Raw genomic sequence first — 23,526 nt, 5'->3', positions numbered from 1 at the left:
TTACATTGGACAAAGCAAAACACACATCCAGGAGGAACAAAGAGAACAACAGAAATGCCAAAGTGCGACATCCATGAACCATGATGATGTGATTCGATGTCAAAGACAAACTCCCTTATGGCACGAAGGGACGGACAAGGGTGCCACATTAGTCCGACCATCTGGCAGCTCAATCGGGCACGGTTTAATGATGTATCGGACCGAATTTTTGAGTCTTGAGACAGAGTGAACAGCCATTCTAAAGAAGAAGGAAAAGCTTGCCCTCAATTTCGGACAGATCTAGGTTTTAACAATGAGTAGCAGATCAATGCATGATGAGAATAAAAAACCGTGTACCATATGAATGAACGAGAATCAATCATTTGAGGTATACAGATATGTACTTAAACAAGGCCCGAGCTGATTAGAGGGCGATCAGATTCATCTCAGCTTCTGAGTGCAACTAAATTTTCTAACTATACAAGAGTGGCTGCTGAATATGTCTGGAACAAGTACGACAGAATCTTCTTGTAGTCACCGACATGAGTACTGGTGTTAGGATCAATCAGGTAAGGAACCTATAACAAAGACAGTTTTCGCAGTCATCCTTAGGGTTCTCAACAGGAGATTAGCACGTACGCTAAGAAAAATCATCTGAGGGATAGATGTTCTCAAATGCTAACCTCTTTGGATCCAGATGCCTCAAGTAACTTCGACCGCAGGGACCCTTCTCCCACGTTTTGAAGGATGTAAGGAAGTTCCAATTCACAAAGTGCCTCACGCACAATTCGTGCATACTGGAAACAAAGGAAACGGAAGGCGTGTGTGTGAGGGGGAAGAGAAAGATATTACAAATCACATGAAATGCCACAAGTCATTGAAGGATTTATCTGCAAACTACTTCCAGCATAAAATACAGAAAATAATTGTCAAATGACCCTGGAATTTGGCCTCAACTGTGAATCTACAATGTCACGCTGAAAATTGTTTTTACTGATAGCACTTGGAAATTCCATCAGCATTTATGGACAACTACGACTACATAAATCTTAGGACAATCACCTCCTAATTTAGCCAAATGAAGGCCAAGTCTCAAATTAAAGCAGATTGTGATTTGTGTTTGTCATTTTCTCCCTTCTTTCTTATAAGACTGTCATTTTCTCTCCTCTCCCTCGAATTTAGGCCGTTAGAGCTCAGTAAAACAGATTAAAATGACCATTTTATGTGCAAACTAGAAATAAATTTAAACAAACCGGTAAATGATAGGGAGAAAAGAAGAGAGGATTGAAGCCCAAATTGTGGCGACAGGCAAAAAGAAATATGAAAACACATGCGGATGCCTACATCATGGTATATTGGAAACGATTCAATGAAAGACCATTGTCTCACCGGATTGTTTTCGTATGAGTAAAGTTCCAGCTTTTTGGGTGGTGGGTCTGGGCTCGCCTTTTCCCACAATGTCAATCCTCTGCCTGCTCGCAGAATTGTTGGCATCCATCCCGTGAATAATGTGCTACAGGGAGCAATATTTAATATGAGAGAGAGAGAGAGAGAGAGAGAGAGAGAGCCAGAGAGAGCCAGAGAGAGCCAAGGTTCAATACCTTTCCAAAAGCCCCACTGAAGGCTTTCTGTCTTTACCATATTGCTGGAATAGGTATTTCACAATTTCACCTGTAATCAAAAGCAATAAGGTTGTAAATTATACAACCTTGATAAAATAATTTCAAACAACGTAAGATAAACATCAATCAGCATAATGTTACAAGTTCAATGTACATTATTGAGCGTTAAACTCTATGCAGACTTAGTTAAATTTCAAACACAGTGCAGAAAAACGCTCTCAATGACAACATTTAGCTACGCTCAATGTAGATGTATTGATGTAAGCACTTGCTGATACTTCCCCAACGATAGGACTAATTATTGATTCTATACCATGTCAAAACAGAGAAGAAAAGAATGTAGGTGAAAAGAAAATGTAGAAGCAAATAGCTTGTCTAAGAAGATAGAAACCAAGCATTACGAAGTATGATGACGTTGCTCATAAAACCTATTGGTTGAGGCAAGGAAGTTGGGAGATGTTTTATTTACCTATAGTACAGAACATTCAGATGAAACAGCTTTACAATTGGCTACCACTTTCATACATGGAGTGCAATCTGTCTCTGTGTGTGTGTGTGAGAGAGAGAGAGAGAGAGACAGAGAGAGAGATAGACAGAAAGAGACCAGGATACAAAGAGATGGAGTGGAATCCATGTGAAACAAACAAAGTTAATAACTTACCACTTTCATACATTGAAATACCAGTATTTGGATCAATGAGAAAAGGAAACCTGCACAAGAATATTCACAATTCTGGTTACAAAGGAGATGAAGAGGCACTCAACAAAAGTTAGTAGTAGCCATAATAACGACCTTTTAGGCAAGAAAATGCATGATACAAGCATATTAAAGTTAAACAAAATAATAATATTGTCATATTTGGTGGATTTAGTTGTGTTAAATATGCTCTCAGTTATCATCTGTTAGTTCCAATTTGAGATACATATATAATAACCTGACCTCAATACAAACTTAGCTCCAATTAGACTTGATTCAACTTTCAGAAAATATTATCAGAAAGACAACAAATTCTTTCTAGATGGTATAAAGATTAAAGAATTGAGAATTACATACAGCTCTTTGCCACCGAATCTTTTAACCATTTCTCTATGTCTTACCGAACCTTTTGGACAAGGATATACCTGCAAATGTGCGTTTACACTTGACATTTGAAAATCCAAATACCAATTAAGCATCAACAAGGAATAACCACTATGATTACCGGTTGAATTGATACATGTTACTCACCTCTACAGAAAGATCGAGCTCAGTCAAAGCCTCTCTAACCCTCCTGCAAAAAGGGCAAGCCTCTGTTGACAAAACCAGTTCGGGAATTCAACAAGGGAAATATTATATTCCGCAATGAAGTTAAGTCACAATGAAATAGGCTGTACCACACAGTACGAACTAGTGTAGAAATATTCACATTGCCAACAAAACAATTAGCTTCTTAGTTTTTAGTCATATGCTAATCATGCTAATACACAAGTTTATAGCCCTTGATTGGTCCAGTAAACAAATTTATACCCATGTTTGGTACACTGGTAACCTCAATGGTGAAAATCGTTGTCCACAACACTAAAACTCCAAACAAAACAAAGCTACAATTACTTTATTTGTAGTCTTATAATCAGGAAGAAAAGCTTACCAAATTCAAAAAGCTGCAAACGCAAAGGAGGATCCAAGGTAGTGATCTCCTGGCTGTCCATATTATTTGACAGAGATCTTGATCCCCAAGGGAATCTAGCCAAGGTAGACAACGAAGACGTAGCTACCTATTTTGAGATCCAAACAATGGAAGTCAATTAGGGTCAGCTAAGAGGTAAGTTGTTCACAGATAAGCATATTCCTAATGAAAATTTATGGTTAGACCCAAATCCATGGATGTTTACAACACCTATAGGGCAGAAAATCAAACACACACTGAAAGGAATCAAAGCTGTGATGAAGTTACAGTCCAATCCAATGCTATTAAATAGTAAGGTTACAGTCCAATGGTTCTTTAGCCACTGCAATTTCACACTAGGAATAAACGATCAATGCAAAGTTCCGTTATCGAGAATGAATTTTTAAAGTGATTACCTCCAAAGTAAAGTTCCGTTCTTGAGAGGGATCTCCTCCCTGCACGAAACAAGACGAAAACAATGGTGAACAAATGCCAAAAGATCAACACAGCATTTCAATAATTTATCATAAACAAGAATATCAAATTCAGTTGTATGAACTTTGAAGAAGCAACAACAATTTGGTAGAGCTAGTATCATAAACAGGAGTATCTTCACATGCAGTTGACATTAGTAATTAGCAAAAAGTATAGTGAAAAGGAAAGGAAAAGAAAAGGATAGGAAAGACCGACGGAGAAGAGCTTGAGCAGGGGACAAAGAAAAGACAGAAGGCTGGTTGATGGGTTCCCGCCATTTTCTCCGGTTGCCGATTCGTTTTGTGCGTCGGAGTCGGCTGAATTTGCAGGAAGAAATCTGTTTCTGCGAGGAACCCAGTTCACATTTGTCAGCAATGTTGGAGAACATGGAGATAGTTTGAGGGTAGAAACTGGAATTAAAGTGGTTGGAATTAATGGAGAATTGTGGGCATGTGTGAGGAAACTGTATGGCGGAGGCGGATGCTGAGGCGGAGAAGGCGGCGGCTTAGAGGAAGAGTAGTAGACTAGTGTTTGAGAGCACGACGTCAGAGATGCTAGTGACATGTTTGGACCTTGCTTCTCTCCTGTTTCAGTTGAGTTGTTGCCTGTTGGGTGGTTATCTGTGCTTGCTTTCGCTTTGCAATCTTTAAAAATCTCTCTCCATCTTTGTACTTCCTAATCGCAAAACAACAACTTACATGCCACGGTACACCGTCACGTGTGCCAATTAATGAAACAAGAACCTACGAGATACATTAAAGCAATAAGACATAAATAAATTTTTTCCCGTAAAGGATTAGAACAGATAAATTTTCTTCTTGATTAATTCAATCCTTTATATCAAACGAAGTTTCTAAAATTAGTTATTTTTATTCTTTTGTTAATAAACACAAATTATGAGCATTCCCTTAAAATCTATTCTTTTAGTAAACACACGAAGGAGAATAACACTTGTTCTTTACAAAACTACTCCTTTTACCATGTCTTAATCCATCTAAACTACGATGAAAACAATTCGAACTTGAGTGCGCTTGCCAACTCGGTCAAATCAAAATCTGGCCGTTACATAATTATTTGGTTTTTATTTTTAAATTTCTTAAAAAGGAATTTACAATGTTTGCAAATTGAAAACTCATTTCACATTGTTTTCGCTTTCAAGATTTTGATCTCATTCATTTTCTTTATTTCTTCCCCTTTATACCACCATCTTTTCATCTCACATTTCTTAGTTTATTTCATTTTCATGAACGAAATAATGTGAAGAAAAAAAAGGTCTATTTTTCGTTTGTTTGAGTCAATAGCGATTTATTTATTTATTTTTCATATAAAATTTATGGACCTATTTACCCTTATCATGTTCGTATCTCACGAAGAAAAAGGGTACAAATAGTTAAGGGTTTTAGGGTTTAGGGTACAATTAACAAACTGGGAAAATAGCTTTTGTACCACAAAACTCATGAGCAATGCATGTCCGGAATAGACCGACTACAGAGAAGATTGTTGTTGAAGCAAACAATAAGGCCTTGCGAGAAAACAAAAACAAACCCGAACCCGAACTTGAAAACTTCCTCTTTTATGGTTTCAGTGAACAGAGTGCCGTGAATCTCTCCATTGATCAATCTACCATGAAAAAGCACTCGAGAGCTCAATTTTCGCACGGTACGCAAAAAGGGGGAAACCTACGGAGCAACCTCTGAAAGAAAGCATGTAAAGAGAGACACTGCCTCTTGCAAATGACTTGAGCGATTGTCTTCAGGAATGGGAGCACAAAAAACAGTGTCAAAGCAACTTAATTGAACATCTCGTGTTGGTCCCTCGCCAATATCAGATAAAAGCAAATTGCATATCTCGTCCGCCATCTTCGAATATACTACCCTGTTTGGTAAATATGTAAATTTCATGATAACTGTAGAGCAAGCTACGATGAAAATTAAAATATCACAGTAATAACAAGCGTGAGTTGTCTTAATAAAACCCAACAATTATGCTTCGATCCGTGCAAAAGCTCAGTCAAGGGTTGTTGAACGTACCTCACGTCAATTGGTAACCTGACACCCCAAACAGCCAAAGACTGGTTTAACTGACCAAGAAATTCTTTACAAGCAGAATTTCTGCTTTCAAGTGTATCCTGCAGCATACATAACACAGTGCTGAGCCCTCATTGGAAAAAGAAAGACCAAATACCAAATGATTACCCCAATTTATTCTCGAGTACATGGCATCGATTTGGGCCTAGAGTATGAGTATCGCTTTCACAAATATATTAAAACATAAAAAGAAAAGAAATATCATCATTTTCTAAGCCTTTCAACATCATAAAGATCCCGTTGCATTGAATCTTATCAACAGCCAATTGAGTATTTACAATAATGCAGGGTTGACTATCATGCAGACCTACAAAACATTTATAATCTTATCAAGTAGGATAAGCTGTCATACCAATTGATTCATGGTATCGTTCACTCCCTGCAATGAACTTCTAATCGAATAGAATGAAATATAAATCCCAGCTCCGAGGTCCCAATTTTCAATTTCTGATTTGTGGTCCTCCATGGAAGTTGCAATTCTCCATATATCTGAGTGTTCGACTGCATTCAGAAAAGGAAAAACAAAATTACAAACCATGTTAACTAAAGCAATTGAGGCGCAAATCTAGTGAGTGAATAGTTCATATATTCAAAATTTTGGGAACAAAATCAGTTAAAGGTACATCATCCCTAAACCAATCAACTATCTGCTTCTAAATTCAATAGGTCGAAGAAATAAACTGTTCAAGTTATATGCATATTCTTAACAACAGAATGAAAAGTATACTTTGCTATAACAGATTCCTAATCAGTGATTCTACTAGAGTACATCCAGAAACTTAAGAAAGACATAATGAAACTAAATGGAAAGAGAAGTTATTAAACCATACCAGACAAGAATAATTTGGGAGCAACAGAAGTTACGAAAATAGTGTGTGCTCTCTGCCAATTTGCACATTCAAGAAAGTGTTCAAGAGCCTTCGCAAGATCCCCATAGTAATTGAAATACACAGCCTGCAATCACAAAAAAAAAAAAAAAAAAATCATTCACACAGTAGAATAATTAAGTCGGAAGACTAAATTCCATTTCCATTTCCAAGACTTTCAGATAAGCAACCAACCACAGATAAATTAAAGGAAAACAGCTGACATCGAGTTTTTGGTTTTTTATTTATTTATTTTTTATTTTTTATTTTTTATATCGACTGCTGTTCATGAGATTTGAACTCAGCACACATCGAATTTTTAATTAGAATCTTAAATAGTGATCTTCTGATGAGAATCAACATAGGGAACTCCAAACCCTGGGATTCAGAAACTGGAAATTGAGAGTCCCTTGTATGCGTTGTAAATATGACAATGATCATCTTATTGCCTCTGTCAGCAATTTAGAGCATCCTACAATTTTAATTTAGATTTTGTGCTACGAGAAAGGACAGACATCCTATAGCATCTATCAGCAATTCAGAGTAATATATTTTTAATTGTATGATTTATTAAGCTTCACCCCAGTGCCTAGAAGTAGAAAAGGGGAGGCATTAATTAACAGCATTCCAAAACAAAATACCAAAATGTTTGTCTTACTTTGTTACATGCCTGGTAATCCTAAAGAAATTAAAAGTCAAAACAGCAGACTGGTAACCAACAAATTTTCTTCTCAAAGAAAGGCTCCCAAGTTCCCAAAACAGAAAAGCGAGAGTCAAGCATGGCATTTCAAAAGTAGGAAAAAGAAATATTAATTTCCTTATTGTTAGTAAAATCCATATATGCATTTACTTATTTAAAAAAGAGGATTTTTGGAATATTCAAGAGAAAAGGATTTGTTTGCAATCCCACATTTTTTGACATGATCAAATTTATTCGTAAATACCACGGGCATAAGAGATTAATACTTTTTAAAACTCCAAATAAGCAATTTACATTGACAACTCAAATCCAAATTTCTCATCTTAAATCCTTGCATCCAAATGGATCCTCATAAGATTTCAAATAAGATGAAAAAGACTTAAAATAACAAAAATAGAAGTTTTAAAATGAAAGTAATAACAAATCATTTCGAACTCGAATAGGGTTTCAAAGTGAATATATGGTCAGTCATTGTCAATAAGCTACTAAGCTCATTGTTTTTTCATAAACATGATTTATGTTCCAAGTATGTTAAGATAGGACGTCAAAATAAATTTTTGTATCCAATTACAACTATACATTGAATCAGTAAAATGAGAATATATGACATACCATAGCCTCATGAAGCCATGCCTTAGGAATACCCAAGTCTAAAATGGCTTGGCGTTGTGATTCTTGTGAACTCCAGGATTCACAATATTGGAACAAGATTTCCCGAATAAGATTAGAATGGAGATATGGAAAATCTTCAGACTGGGGCATGTGAAGGGCCACATAGATGGCCCAATGACATTGCCCAAGACACAACAGCTGGGAAACAAATCCCATGTCAAGAACATGAAGATCCTTAGAGCTGATAGCACCAACTGCTTCCAACACTGTACGCTGATGCCAGATCATATGGTAATCCAGTGGATCGTGTGTTGACGAGAAGGCACTAAACATGGGCTTCAGAAAGCCAACTTCACTTTCTTCACTGGCATGAAGCAGCATCAGATAATAAGATAGATCATAACGTTTCACCGCATTTGAATTCCCAGCCTCTTCTACCAGTCCTTCATCAATGTAGACTGGAACTGGGTATGGAGCTTTACCATCGTCAAGAAGATATTGATAGGTGTGAAAAATCGTAGGCAGTGAAGTGCTAGGTTCTAATTGATACCACATCAACAACCCTAGAAATCTCTTCCAATCAACGTTAACATCGTGAAAAGCACCATGGATATTACCAGCAAGCAACTCATAGAGCCTTATCCTGTCTTTCTCAATGAAGTCGAAATCAAGCCCATTGATCCTCCAACGATCAAGTTGTTGGGCAACATCAGTACGATTGACTATGGACCCACCGGCCTGACTCAACAAACAAGCCAATCTCACGTCTCCTCGAGAAGCAGCAAGTTCCACAGCAGCATCCAACTGACGCCCACTCAAAAGTAACAATATATATTCTAGATAACTGGACTCATTCAAGGAGCTTATCTTTTCTTCTACTCGATGAGAAACATTCTCCTGCAACCAATAGCTAAACTCTGCCCTCCGAATAAGAGGTAAAGCTTCCAGGTCTACTTGTTGAGAAGCTTCCGTCACATCCTGAACCATTTCTTCCTCACTATCAGCACCCAAAGATTTCAATTTTCCACCATTTTCCCTATCAGAAAAGAGAACTTTTATCAACTCCCAAATCATTATTTGGTGTGTCAAAACCAAACGGGCAGAGGAAGATAGGCTGGGAACTTCCAGCTGCTTCTCAATAATATCTACATAGCTCCTACAAATCTGTGGAAGCATCAGGCGGTTGGAGACAAGCTTTTGAAGCCTCAGGTTGAATGATCCAACTTCAATCTCCTCTGTCTGATGATATATTCCCTTGTGAAGATCTAAAGGAGAATCAATAGCCATGTCAACAAGTTCCTCCCTAACTTTGTTGTTTTCATCTCGAACAACACTGTCAATAGCAACCTTCTCTATATTGATTATGGATGATAGCATCATTGGAGAACCGTTACTCCCGACTGGTGTTCCAGCATGGACAAGGGTTCCATTTGGGCCCCATCCTACTCGAAATGACCTACCCATAAACAAACCAGCATCAACTATGTTGTGAGAATGTTTTCTGGTTACTGGTGTTTCATGCTTGAGATCAAGCATAAAACCCTCTTTCAATGTCTTAGGGTGCATGGCCTTATTTTCTTGGGTCATTAGAATGGCTCCAGGAGAATTTGAGTCAAAACTACCATGCTTGTACTCTAGCAATGCCAGTGGGGTTTTTCGCACAGCTGGTGGAGTAGATCTCTGATTCATCCTCTGAGAAGCATATGATGAATTATAATGTGCAGGGATATGATTCAAATCCTCAGCCTCCTCTTCCTCATCATGGAACATCAACATTCTCATTTCTTTCATCTTTACGGGGTCAAGCCCAAGATGTACAGGTAGAGAATGTGAAAGCCCAATTCCAGTGGGATACATTTGGTTTTCTTCATCACCATCAGAAATCTCACCATGGTTCATTTCCACAAGATCTTGAGCTGAAGCACTATCTTCCATCATGATGTCTTCTTCATCATCTTCATTCAACCCAAATCTGCTGAAATGGTGAACAAAGAATTTCCATTCCCCGCTTTCTGGATTATACGAAATAAAGCGAGCTCCTTGTCCCTCCGCACTCTGCATCAACTTTTTCACAATATTATATTTTTGTCTCTCGTCAATATTTGATGGTCTTGTTTGCAGGACCAAAGTTACTTCAGCAGGCTTGTTAAGACCTTGGCCAACCAAAGGCTTGACAGCTTCATCTTCATATACGATTACCTCGTGTCTATGGAACTTGACAATATTATCTAATTCCAAAAACCTTATGTCAGTCTTCCCAGGATACTTGACAGAGCCATAACCAAGTCTCCCAACTGTGAAGTCCAACACTCGGCTACAGAAACCAGGATCTGCGTATTCTTGAGCAGCCAAATCCTTCAAAGAGGGCTGCGTATAGTAATCAGCTGCTTCTAAAGTTGGTAAACAGGGTACGGATGCTTCAAGATGGCTAAAAGTCCCAGACGAAGAAAAGCAAGTGTCCCGAGAAACCCTTCGTTTCTTGTGTTGACATGTAATATGTGAATTAGGAGGAGTTCCAGATTCAATGCCCATTCTGCAGGGTTGTAACAATTGATACGTTGCTTCAAATATTATAAATTTCACTACAAGTTCCTGAAAATGTGAAACATAAATCGAACATTAACCACAAATATTAAAAATTCCTACTCTCAATGGCACACATCCATGAAATGTTGCTTATAATTCTTCCCCAAATAATGGGAGAAATCGTTATATCAGCCACCATTATCCACCGTAAGGGTGCCCAGAACTAGAAACTGACGTGAGAAACCCAAAAAATTTAGTCCTAATTGGCCTTCTCTAAACCCTAAAACCCTATCAACACAATTGCAAGACTAAATTACCGAAAAAAGGCCCCAGCTTCCGTGACCCAGTAAAAAACTAGCATGGACAAATCAAAAGAAATCAAAGGAAATCAGTGGTGAACTCTGAGTGAACACTTACAGTGCATTCAGCTCCTGTGCCGCTCGGTTTCAGCCAAGTCAAGCATTTGAGACCACGTTCAGTTCCTCCATAATTTTGTCGGCTGCCATTTCAGAGCACTAATTCTAAAAATCAGAGGCCTGCAAACTTCAACGGAGAACAGCACAGAAAAACCTTTCTGGTGTCCTCCCAAGCGCTCGAAATAAAAGACGGAGAAGACGAGCGAAAGTGGGTTTGCGGCGTCGGAGGGTGGGCTTTCCTTTATCGCGCGCTTTGTCCAAACCAAATATGAGTGTTCTAATTTAAGGTGATTTATTTTTTAGATCTTATGTTTATGATCAATTTCAATTCTTTACAACAGCTTTAAAACATTTCAATTTCATACATTTATTTATCATTTCATTTCAATTTCATAAATCCGTTAGAAAATCTATTAAATAAACCGTTACATGATAATGTGGCAAATATGGGATCCACAGTTGTGCTACATGCAAAAAAATTTAATTTTTATGCATTTAAAATATAATATTATTTACCCTATTAAAAAAAAAAAAAAAAAAAAAAAAAACAACCAAACAAAACAAACCCAGAAACCCATAACCCCCCACGACCCACTTTTCCATCTCCACTTTCTTCACCTCTCATCCCTTCTCTCTCCCCAAACCCACTCCTTCCTCTTCACCCCCGACCCACATTCAGCTTTGAGGCCCCAACCGAGACTTTCCAAAAGACGACGGCGTCGAAAATCGCAAGATCAAGCAAATCGCCTAATAGGCGTAAGAGATCGTGAAAGGTCGGGTTGATCGGATTTCGGTGCCAGTGCAGCAAGCTCATTTGCTCCAGGCACCAGTCCTCCGATCGCCATGTGTGCAGCTACGACTATTTGGGGTTTTGGGTGGGGTGGGGGAATTGCGGGGAGGTGGGGGTGGGATCGGGGGTGAAGAGGAAGGAGTGGGTTTGGGGAGAGAGAATTGATGGGAGGTGAAGAGGGAGGATAAGTGGGTTGCCCGGGGGGGGGGGGGGGGTGTGTTCTGGGTTTGTTTTGTTTGGTTGTTTTTTTTTTTTTTTTTTACAAGGTAAATAATATTATATTTTAAATGCATAAAAAATTACTTTTTTTGCCACATGACACAAATGTGGCAATCATGTTAGCACAAATGTGGATCTCATATTTGCCACGTCATCATTTAACGGTTTACTTAACAGATTTTCTAACGGATGTATGAAATTGAAATAAAATGATAAGTAAATGTATGAAATTGAAATGTTTTAAAGATGTTAGTAGAAATTGACCCCAAACTTTAAGGGGTAAAATGTAATTTACCCTTATTTTTGTGCTAAAATGGTCAAACAATAGACCTAAGTCTTGAATTTGATCCTTAATAATGAAAATAGATGTCACTCAGTACTACAGTCTTGTGGTATTTCTTTTTCCTTGAAAATGAGTGGTTTTAGGTTTGAATCTCGTAAATGGCGAATTCGATACCAAATTAGGCTAATGTTGTGTAGGGGTGGTTCAGTATGGGATCCCATACCGAAACCCTTGTCCCAATTCCCAAACTGAAATTTTCAGGAATCCCAATTTCAATACCGATTCTAAACCAAATTTTCGGGAATCCCAATTTTCGAGAATCCCAAAATAGTTTCGGGATTTCGAGACAAATCGGGAATCCCTAAATGGTTTTGGGCTTTTGGACAAAAATTTGACATATTGTACTTTTGGGCTAAAATTCAACATTTTATATTGAAAATTGACATATAGGCATGCCCAATCTGCCAATTTGTTTCTACTAATCTGTGCACAAATTTGCCAATTCAAAAGCGTCTGTGCACAATCTGCCTATTCAAAAGCAATCTGCCAATCTATGCACAACAACATCTGCCTATTCAATTTCAACAACACATGCCTACTCGGTTGAGGCAAACAAAATTACCTTGTCCTTGGTATCCTTGTGGCATTGGTTTGTTTGTACACCTTCTCTGTTAACAATAACACACCAACAAAACAACATTCTGGTTGCCTAATACCCCAAGTAATTCTCATAAAAAGACAAAAAATTTGATATTGCTTAAACTTTGATCAACATTGGTAAATATTGGTCGCTAATGTGACATCCATTTTATTAATAATGGCTTCCTACTAGAAGAGAATAACCTCCATGGCTCCACATATGCTATTAAACCAGAATTTGAGAGAGTATTAAATCGGAATTTGAGAAAGTATTAAACCAATTTGCAAAAACCCAAGAACCCAAGAACCTGAACCATTAGATCAATTAAATAGAATCTGATATGTGAAACCAAACAAACCCTAAATTTACAAACCCTAATCTAGAATTCGAAAATTAAATTTCAAAAACCCTAAAATTACAAACCCTAATCTAGAATTCGTAAATTAATTTCACAAACCCTAAATTAATTCCCATATTTATTTACATGTGTCTGAATATGAGAGATAGAATTGCGTGAGAGAGTCAGAGACTCTTGAGAGAGAGAATTGCGAGAGAGAGTCGCGATAGAGAGAATCGTGAGAGAGAGACCTCATACCGGTGGTAGCTGTGACTCTGTATCGTGAAGGAAGGGAGAGACAACGGTGGATGATCCGCTTGTGGTGGTGGGCCAGTGAATGGCTGGCCGAAGTTGGATTTGAGTGAGACTGAGCTGAGAGAGAGAGAGACTGAGAAATTAAATGAAAGTTAGAAACTGGAGTGGAGTTAGTTCAATCCTCGATGGGGACAAACAAAGCTGAAACTTGAAAGCCTAACAAGGAATAGATGGACGACATAGATTAATTTGAAACAATCCAACGGTTCAAATTAATTCTAATTATAATTAAAATATATATATAATAATTAAAAATATATATTTTCGGTTCGGTATGGGAATACTGAAATATTGGAAAGGCAATCCCGATTCCCATACCGAAATTTCAGTATTTTTTAGGTATGGGAATACCGAAATTTTGGGAAAATCGGTTTGGGACATTTTTGGTTTGGGATTGGTATTTTTTTGGTTTGGTTTGGGAATATTGGGAATTTTTTCCACCCCTGTTGTGTGACTTAGCCGAATTCTCTCCTCTTAAAGTAAAAATATCAATGTACTGAAAAAAAAAAAAAAAAACAATGAAAATAGATAAATATAGTCCTTCACTTTAAACGTTGAAAATCAATGTAGTTGTTATGTTAGTATTTGGGGCCTCAACCAACTGAGCATTCAAAAATATCTACTTGTTCGCTTGCACTTGGGGCCTCAACCACCTTTACATCTAGTTCACTTGCCGAGCTAGCCTTTCTTAGCTCTCAGTTTGGGCAACTATTGCTCTGATTGTTGAATCTATTGGTCCACCACAGAAATCATGTCCCCAATTTTGGTTCCTTCTTCGACAATGATTTCAGAAGAGTAGAGGATTGAGAGTGTTGACGTCTCATTTGCTGTACATCCTTAGCCTTTTTGGTAACTTAGTAGCATTGTTCATGCAACTACTTCAGAAACTCGAAGACTGATTGAATTGCTCTTTCGAGTTCTCCATCAGCTCATATAGCTTCTCAAGTGTCTTTTCAGATTGATCAAGCATGTCTAATTGAAAGTTGCCATCAAATTGATCAAGTCTAATTGAAAGTTTCCATCAAAACCACCTTCCAACCAGTGCCTGCAGGATTGCTTTAGAGCTTCAGCTTGTTGGACTGACGACATCTGGCTAGGGGAGTTAACCGTTTGGCTGAGTTGCTGAAATTCGAGCAAGACCTCAAAGATGCATATGTTGGGAGAAACAACAGGCATTTTCTTATGCTTGTTGCTCTGAGAGGGTGTGCTAGGCTTTTCCTTGCTAGCATCGAGCACCTCCTGATACATTTGGACAGCTTCAATATTAGGAAGAGGGATTATGTAGAAAGTTCCACATTTCACACTGTTGTAGAAAGGAACTCGAATGTACATTTCTAAATCCGAGATGTCTGTAGTAGTAGGAGTTTCGGCCAACTGCCTCGCAAGAATTGTTCTCTCAGAGAATGTGATCTCCTTGTTCTTAAATTCGAAGAAGTACTATTGAAGCCATAATTGAACCATCCACAATGGTCCTTGAACATTGGTATTGAAAGATTAATTCCTAGTCATCTTATCTAACGCGGCATAAATATGAGCAAGGACGAAGGGGCATGTGGCTAGATTATCATATTGATTCAAGGCTTCAACGAGGGGGATCCACTCAACTTTCATACGCTTTTAAGGGTTGGGGAACATGAACTTATTCAGCCAATAGAGCAAGAAGTACATGTTCTCTTGATCTTTATTGGTGGAGAGGGAAGAAGGATCATACTTTCTTTTGAGATAGTTGAGGAAGCCGGAGTAAGAAGTTGCATGCTTGAAATTCTGAAGAGAACAACTTAATCTTCACCGGTGGCAGAGTGGCCCTAACTTCTCTTTTTTCTTCATCGACTGTAAGTTCCAGGGAGAGACTAATCCTTCGAGACGTCGATACACTTGCCTGATGGTCTCAGACCAAATACCTGAGTCATGTTCAGAATCGTGAGAGACTTCGATTAATGGCTTAATTACATTTAAAGGGGGCCATGTTTGGACCTAAAATAAATATTGGTCTGTTCGAGATCCATGTTATTTCCATTTAAAATGCTAGTGGATATGTTTAAATTTTACCCGATTGCTTTTGTTTTTCATCTTCTTTCAAGTTATTGCTTCGTTGTTGAATATTTGACAAGTGTTTAACTTTATTTCCATTTTCATATAGTTTGTGATGCATTATATTCTTATGTTTATATTTAGAATTGCAAACTGAGTTGAGCCAAAATTCGATCAGTTTGTGATTATCACTTGACATAAAAAGAAGGCTTATTATATTAACACCCCACAAATTATTGAATAAACCCCACGTATTTAATACACCACACATTTGTTTTTTCAATTAAAAATTGTCTTAATACACCTCACATCCTTCCCCATAATGCCCTCACACCTCCACATTCTTAATATACACCTTACATTTTCTACATGCACCCCATATTTTCTATATACCCCACATTTCTCAAATCTTATAAAGCTTTTAATTTGGACAAAAAATGTCGACTGAAATTTTGACAAAAAATGCCGACTGGAATTTCGACAAAAGATGCCGCCTGGAATTTAAAGCATATGTGGATTGTTTTCAATTCCACCGTTAAAACTCATGTCGTCAGTTTTTAATATTTGGTGGTAATTTTAGGTGTTTAATTTTTCATGTAATCTCTGTGATCCCTAAAAGATGAATACGAACATAGAAACTTGAATAACGCATCAGAAGCAAAATTAAATAATTATCGATATCGTCAAAATCACTAAAACAATAAAAAAATATGAAGTCTTACCTTATGTGAAGCTTTCGAAACATCGATTTCGTGTTTCATTCGCCAAAAAATATTTTTTCTCAATCAACATGTTCATAGTTTCATTGGGTAGGATTTTATTCAACAATAGGGGGTTGGAGGAGTTTTGATAGTTGAAGAAGATAAATAATATGTTAAAAGTGATTTAGAGTGCATATATAATTTTTTTTTTTAAACCTAATAAGGTCAAAATTGTCATTGCGTAGTAAGGTAAATAAACCATTTAATACTACATTTTAATGTTGGGTGTCTTCAACATTTTATCGAATGTTAATATAAAAAGCCTAAAAAAAAAATTGAAATCCATTGCATAGCAAGGCATAGAAACTAACTTGACAAATAACACAATCTCTTAATTGGAAGCTCAGTTTACTGGCGCAAAAATTTACAATCTAACAGTAGCATATTCGATCTTTCAGTTTGTACTCTTTGTCAGTTGAAAAATATATATTTTTTTGTTTGAGTACATTGATATTTTTACATTAGGGTAATATAGAATTCAGTTAAACCACACAATAGCTAACCTAAATTGGTATTGAATTCATCGTGTACCAAATTCGAACATAGAACTGAATGACCGTTTAAAAATGCTTTTAAAAGCTTTGAATAGGGGTTAGGCTCTTTGTCAGGGGCTTATAATTTTCTGATCAGCATCAGGTACCCGTATCTCTATCCCAAGTTCCTCTCTCTCCCCTCTTTCATGGACTCAAATGGGGTTTGAATTTTATTGATATACAACTAAGGGGCAAACTGGCTGAACAAAAAGTTGAGGGGGAAATTGGCACTTGGGTGATTGAGGGATAAACGAACATTGCATTTGAGAAAAACAAAAAGGTGGAGTGGAGTGCGAAAAATGAGAGGCTTGTACCGGAGGTGCTCGCTATGGAGGACAGGAAGAGAAGCTCCGCACTCACTCTTCTTCTTCTCAAATGCTCTCTGTACCGACACCAACAACATTGATGGGGTTCAAGGCTCCAGGATCAAGGTCTTTGATCGCCACTTCAGACGCAAACAGGTTCTAATTTCCTCTTTCCCCCCACAAATTTCAGTAAAAGCATCTCACTTTAGCAATTGCCAATTGGGTTGAGAGGTGGGCATTCTGATAAATTAAATTTCATGTTTTTTTTTTCTTTCAGAAATTAAATAATAAAAAAATTGTCATTTGTTATTGTCGTTTGTGTGCAGCTTGATCGAGCTGCTTGGTTGATGCGTTCCAAGGATTCTTTTGTTGATGCTGTTGCTGAGAATCTATTAGATCGCTTGGAGGTAAAAAAAAACCCAGTTTTTTATTTTATTTTAATTTTAATTTTGGTTTAGAACCTTTAGTTTTACTCAAGGAATGAATTATTATCAGAACAGATGATTTTGTTAGTAGAATTTGTTGGCTTCATCACTGTTTCTGATGGTAAGAACACCACTCGGGACGATTCAAGTATATTATTAACCAAATTACTTCCCCGTATGGTATATAAAATTGCATATCTTGAGCTATGTTATACCCGGTGAACGTTATACGTCAGCATGCTGTTCTCTATAGTTTTCCTAGGACTCTGGTGATTTATAGAATCCCCTTTCCTTGAGTGGCTATATCCTTTCGAATGTTTCGGCTGATATAGTTGGATGATGCACTCCTTTTTCTTTCCTAAGTAGAAAACTTAACCCTATTTTCTTGTGTTCTTACTTCCAAACCTTTTCAAGTTCTATTGTTCCACCAGCATCTGATGAATTTAGGTAACAGTAAAGTCTGGTAACCTTCTTGGGGAAACCTTGCAACACTTGATTCATCTAAGTTCATAAATTGTGATGTTTAACGACACTACTTTTAGGGTAATGCAATAGTTAGTGTTTAATTCTACGCTGTAGAGTGAGGAATGTGTACATCTTTCTGCAAGTCTATATTCGATGTTTCAGTTTATGGTGCTCATTCAAAGAAAAATATTTCACTTTGTATTTATATGGCTAGTACTTTCTTCTCTTTTGTGTTTGAATTTCCATGTGTAACATATTGAAGGACTGCAAGAAAACATTTCCAACAGCATTATGTTTGGGAGGCCAATTGGAAGCTGTCAGGCGTTTGTTACATGGTCGCGGTAAGAAATTAGTTTTTTAATACCTTTCTCCTTTATGCTTTGTATTTAGCTTTAACATATTGTCCGACATGTAATTTATTTTTCGTAGTTAAAGAGATTAAATGACTATTTCTAACCTTATTGACGAAAATTATCATGCAAATGATGTTACTGAGTAAGTGATGTTTAAGTGGAAATAGTGGTATTTTTGTTTTTGAATTGGTACGACTCACAAATCACCAATTTCCTACCATTTATGATGTACTCCAGTAGCTCTATAAGCAGAGCCTTAACCGAAAGGGTTGAAGATGATTCTCTGTTAACTCTCTCTCTGTCTGTCTCTGTGTCCCGCCCCGCGGCCCCCCCCCCCCCCCCCCCCCCCCCCCCCCCCGCGGTTATGATGGCATAAAGTGATTTCTCAATTACAATCTAACTTAGCTGCCTTTTTTTTTCTTTTTCCCAATGCTAGGTGCCATTGAAAAGCTCATTATGATGTCTGCATCATATGACATGGTAAAACTGTGTAGAAATGCTGAGCGTGAGTTACAAACTGAAAACATTGAAACATCCTTTATGGTTGGTGACGAAGAGTTTTTGCCAGTCAAGGAAAGGTATCCCTCTACATTTAATTTTTTTGGTTTTGGTTAATTTAACTGCTTGAGGGATTTTAATTTTGATATAATATCCTCTAATTGTATGTGTGAAGTTCTGTGGATCTGGTATTAAGCTGCTTGGGCCTTCACTGGACAAATGATCTTCCAGGAGCAATGATACAGGTATCTTGCCCTTTCATTGTTGTGTGCCTCAACATTCAAGATCAATGTTAAATTTATTACTTGGATCTGTTATAACTCATGTGAGGGTGATGCAAAGAATTCATGGAAGAGCATATAACAAAACACTTGTTAAATCTTGCTTGTTTACGTAATATAGACAGTGCTCTGAAAAATGCATATTTATGTTGTGGTTCTTCATTTTCATATATTGATGGAGAACAGGATAGGAAGTTTAATGACAAGGATGTGTCGTTTAATTATTTTAGGGTTTTAAAATAAAGGCTGCTCGTTTCAGCAGGCCCATTAGTCTTTTAGTTTCCTTTTTTTTTTTAACAAGGATTGGGTTAATTTCCTTTTTTTTTTATTTTAAGGATTAGTTTATTTCCTATTTTGTTTGGTTTATGTCTTTATAAATTACATCCTTGGAGACTCTCTGGTGACAGATTGGACGATTGAATTTATTTATTTTTTTGAACAAACGATATTATCTACACTGAAGGGGTGGGGGAGTGGTCTAAGCCTCACAATGGGCTAGCAATAATGTGGTTCAAATTCGCCTTTGGCGAGTATCGCACCTAAGAGCTCTCACTTCCAAGTGAAGAGGAATACCACTAGACTGTAGTACTAAGTGGTTGGACGATTGAATTTAAAGTGCTGGGCTTTGCTTTTCTCTAGGTTTGTGTGATGCAACCTAACCCTAGGTGTGATGCCTAAGGCTTCTAGGAGTGATTCCTAGAAACCCTACTGGTGTGATGCTAGCAGTTTCTATAATTTTCTCATAATTTTCCTTTATCTTCCTTTAAGATTTCTGCTGTGCCTTCAACGATTCATAATTTCAACAGGAATCAAAATAGACAGACATCTTCCTTTAATTGAGGTTGTCCTGTGTCATATATGTACACCTTCAAAACTATAAAGATGTTTTTAAATCAAGCTCTTAGAAAATTATACTTATTTCTTTTATTTTACAAAAGATTTAATAGCTTTTGGTCAAATTCTTAAATCATATTGAATAATCAAATTCAGAACCTTGCAAATTTCAAAGTAGAACTACATAAGCTTTGCATAATTGCATTTGTGGAGAACAATACACATTACTGCACTGAGAAAATGTAGATGTACTCGTACATTGACAGAGATACAAGAGAACAAAAATCTGCATGATTTGCATGAAACAGTATTTCTCAGTATATCAGATACCTAACTCATGAAAAAACACGTATAAAGTCTTTATAATTGTTAGCACTCTGTTGAAAAGTTATAGCAGCTACTTTTAAAGGGAGATATACTGCTTGTAGCTTTGTAGCTTTCTTGGTTGTTGACAAAACATGATTGCTGTTGCTCTTATGGAGTTAATTCCCACGAATGTATTCATGACTTTCATTTGTGTACCTTTACTTTTTCTTTTTCTTTTTTCTCTATTCCTGTATCTGTGTTATATAATCCAGAAGGTTATCATTGTCATTATCATCATCAGAGTCCAGAATGTAACTGCATGAAAATATCTAAGACAAATGTTTATGTTTGACAGTGCAGATTGGCATTGAAGCCAGATGGCCTATTTTTAGCGGCAATTCTTGGTGGAGAAACCTTAAAGTTGTTTATTCTTTGTTGACTTGTCAGTTATATTGAAACTTGAAAGTGGTTTAAACTTTGATTTGTTAATATGTTGATGATTACTTATCCATTTTTTGTTACTAGAGAACTGAGGATAGCATGCACTGTGGCACAAATGGAGCGTGAAGGAGGCATCAGTCCACGAGTATCACCTTTGGCGCAAGTATGTAACTGTTGCATTGGTTTTGTTGTCTAATGAATCCAAGGAGTAATTTTGATCCGTGGACAATCCATGTGTCTGACCCAATGGCCACACATGCCTCTCGTTGCCCTATATAATTGATCTGCATGTTTGGCTCCTGTCACGTACATACCAAACATAATGGGGCACATTGAGAGTATAGAATCCCACATTTGAAATTCAAAACCTTGCATAACAGCATATAAGGTGTTAGTTTTCTCCAACTGGCAACCGTAAGGGGGCACAAAATTAGAGTATAGAATTGCACATTGGAAATTCAGAGCCTTGCATAACAATTATAAGTTCATAGGCCTCTCCACCAATTGCCTAGTGACTTTGGGATGGATGCCTTGAGACTTTCTTTCCAAGTTCTGTTATTTTAGGTTTCCTGTAAAATTATATCATTCTGCTGTTAAAAATCGGCATGTAAACCCTCCCACACATTTTCCTTTTGAGCTTAGGTGCGGGATGCAGGCAATCTCTTGACCAGGGCAGGCTTTACCCTTCCAGGTGTTGATGTGGACGAGTTTGTAGTCAGATATCCAAGCGGTGAGCATTCCGTCTTTTGTTTGGGCATGTGATTGTAGTAATTTATTGCTTGGGACTTTATGGTCAATGCTCCTTGGATGTTCCATGTCACAGTTAATATGTTCGTGCCTTCAATTTTAGGTTTATCTTGTGTTTCTTTAAGCTTAATAGCATGTGATCGCATGGGTGAGAACATAATTACGGGCAAAAAGTCTTTAACAATGAAATGATGCATGCACATGGAAGACTCAAAGTCCACTTGATGCTATCTGTAGAAGTGGTGTTAGTATACTTACACAAGATTGGTTCCCATAGTTATGGTACCTTGTGGAGAGATTGAAAATATGGCCCTAATTTACACACATACAAAAAAATACTGTAAAAAGGGTCTATATGAAATATTATAACCTACTTTATACATCAAAAAGAGAGCCTACTTCTAAAACAGTTCAGGGATCCTTCAACTGTGCATATGGCTAGGGAAGGCCCTAGTTTTTATGAATTTCCTGTTGTTATACATGTATCCTAAGTCGTAATCATTTAGAACTTTTTCTCTACGTTTGGTGTAGCTCTGGATCTCATAGAACATCTGCGGGCAATGGGTGAAACGAATGCTCTTCTACAAAGGAACACTGTAAGCTGTATTTACTTTTGGGATAAAAAAAAAAACTTTGTTTCTTTACGTTATGAAGTAATCACGTCTACTTTCATCAAATCGATTGATTGGTGTGATATGCTTATTATTGAAACCAGATTTTAAAGAGAGACACGGCCCTGGCCACTGCAGCAATTTATGATTCAATGTTTGCAACAGAAGATGGCACCATCCCAGCAACCTTCCAGGTGAGCATATGATAAACTCCCATACGGATGTGAAATTTGTTAACTTAAAACCTAGATTAACGTTAGTTTGTGTTCCTTTTATATGTTGTCTGTGCCTTGTACTTGTCTCTTAAACTATACCAGTAAAGTTATTAGGAAATCTTAATCCAAGACTTCATTTGATCACTATCATATCTGTGTTTAAGCGCGGTTCTGCACCATGCTCTTATGTGTAACAAGCTGATCCAAAAAACTCTGGTCTTATCGAACAAATGACTCGGTGTTTTGTTGGATTTGCAGGTGATTTATATGACAGGGTGGAGGGACCATCCATCTCAGCAGAGGGCAAAACGGAGGGGGTCTGCAACTGTATCTTTTCAGGACATCCAGAAGCAATTTGGAAGTGAGACTTGATCTCTCTATGTACTCACGTTTTCTAAGCAAATGAAGGTGAAGTAAGAGAAGAAAATTGTACGAGTGAGAAAGAGAAAGTAATAAGTAGGCGAGGAGAGAGAAAGAGAGAGAGAATAAGTTCAGGAGAGGAAATTTTGAGTTAGAAAAATTCTAAATACTCACTTGTAATGTTTTAAAGAAATAATCTATTTATTTAAGTTAGTTTCAAGTTTAGCTTTTAAAAATAGTCTTATTAAGAATTCAAGGATTAAGACAAAAATAATTTTTGAGTTTAAGAAATTGAATTAAAGCGAACACCAAACATGTTCTAGAATTTTCCGAACTATTTGTTATCAATTTAAGTCGAAGATTAAACATCAGTTGAAGGGATTTGGATTTCATCCGGATTTTCTTTGTAGGGATCTTTATATCCTGTCTGTTCATTGTAAATCGTGCGGTTAGAAATCTTTTTGAATTTTTTATTAAAAATTAAACACAAACATTATTTAACAAAAATTGGCCGGACAATGTAAATGGATAAGATGTAAGGATCCCGAGGATCAATCTGGAGAGGATCCTCATCCCAATTGAAAAGCGATGTTTATGTCATTCTACTATTAATACTTTGTCAAATAGGATTTTCTATAACAATGAGAATTCACAGTAAATGTGAATTGTTGCTTAATAAGTCTCTGTAGTTTTGAAAGAAAGAGACTCAAGCACTTAAAAAAATATAAGGCGGTGCTATCCATACACCTCTTTTTACCTTCCGTATATTTTTTTGTTAATTTTTCTACTGTGATATATGGTAATTGAAAAGAAGTGTTATAAGTTGAAACGTACAAGAGGGAAAATAG

General features: G+C 37.1%; 3 protein-coding genes across 4 annotated transcripts; 1 reads left to right on the top strand and 2 right to left on the bottom strand.

The window, feature by feature from the left end:
• Window positions 1–284: 284 nt before the first annotated feature.
• Window positions 285–4,369, bottom strand: LOC137713179 (uncharacterized). The gene is made up of 10 exons (XM_068452448.1): window positions 3,938–4,369; window positions 3,664–3,702; window positions 3,230–3,356; window positions 2,830–2,891; window positions 2,656–2,723; window positions 2,263–2,312; window positions 1,581–1,650; window positions 1,369–1,492; window positions 663–776; window positions 285–557 (listed from the first exon to the last, which is right to left on the bottom strand). The coding sequence occupies exons 1-10, from the start codon at window positions 4,283–4,285 to the stop codon at window positions 456–458; spliced, it is 1,104 nt and encodes a 367-aa protein (XP_068308549.1). The 5' UTR covers window positions 4,286–4,369; the 3' UTR covers window positions 285–455.
• A 647-nt stretch (window positions 4,370–5,016) lies between these two features.
• LOC137736843 (nuclear pore complex protein NUP96-like) lies at window positions 5,017–11,212 on the bottom strand. 2 transcript variants are annotated; one of them, XM_068476146.1, is made up of 6 exons: window positions 10,930–11,212; window positions 7,987–10,519; window positions 6,639–6,762; window positions 6,161–6,309; window positions 5,752–5,849; window positions 5,017–5,596 (listed from the first exon to the last, which is right to left on the bottom strand). In XM_068476146.1, the coding sequence occupies exons 2-6, from the start codon at window positions 10,516–10,518 to the stop codon at window positions 5,401–5,403; spliced, it is 3,099 nt and encodes a 1,032-aa protein (XP_068332247.1). In that variant the 5' UTR covers window position 10,519; window positions 10,930–11,212; the 3' UTR covers window positions 5,017–5,400. The 2 variants fall into 2 exon arrangements, with proteins under 2 accessions (XP_068332247.1, XP_068332238.1); XM_068476137.1 differs by having other exon boundaries at window positions 7,987–10,578; window positions 10,930–11,211.
• A 5,697-nt stretch (window positions 11,213–16,909) lies between these two features.
• Window positions 16,910–22,959, top strand: LOC137711760 (putative methyltransferase At1g22800, mitochondrial). Its single transcript, XM_068451005.1, has 11 exons — window positions 16,910–17,298; window positions 17,469–17,549; window positions 18,295–18,373; window positions 18,822–18,963; window positions 19,059–19,128; window positions 20,660–20,724; window positions 20,830–20,908; window positions 21,388–21,475; window positions 22,024–22,088; window positions 22,208–22,297; window positions 22,577–22,959. Exons 1-11 carry the CDS (start codon window positions 17,137–17,139, stop codon window positions 22,688–22,690), a joined length of 1,035 nt encoding a protein of 344 aa, XP_068307106.1. The 5' UTR covers window positions 16,910–17,136; the 3' UTR covers window positions 22,691–22,959.
• The last annotated feature ends 567 nt before the right edge of the window (window positions 22,960–23,526 follow it).

This window comes from Pyrus communis, chromosome 1 (genome assembly GCF_963583255.1).
Source record: "Pyrus communis chromosome 1, drPyrComm1.1, whole genome shotgun sequence".
Taxonomy (NCBI): Eukaryota; Viridiplantae; Streptophyta; class Magnoliopsida; order Rosales; family Rosaceae; genus Pyrus; species Pyrus communis.
This window is presented reverse-complemented; position numbering and strand designations above follow the sequence as displayed.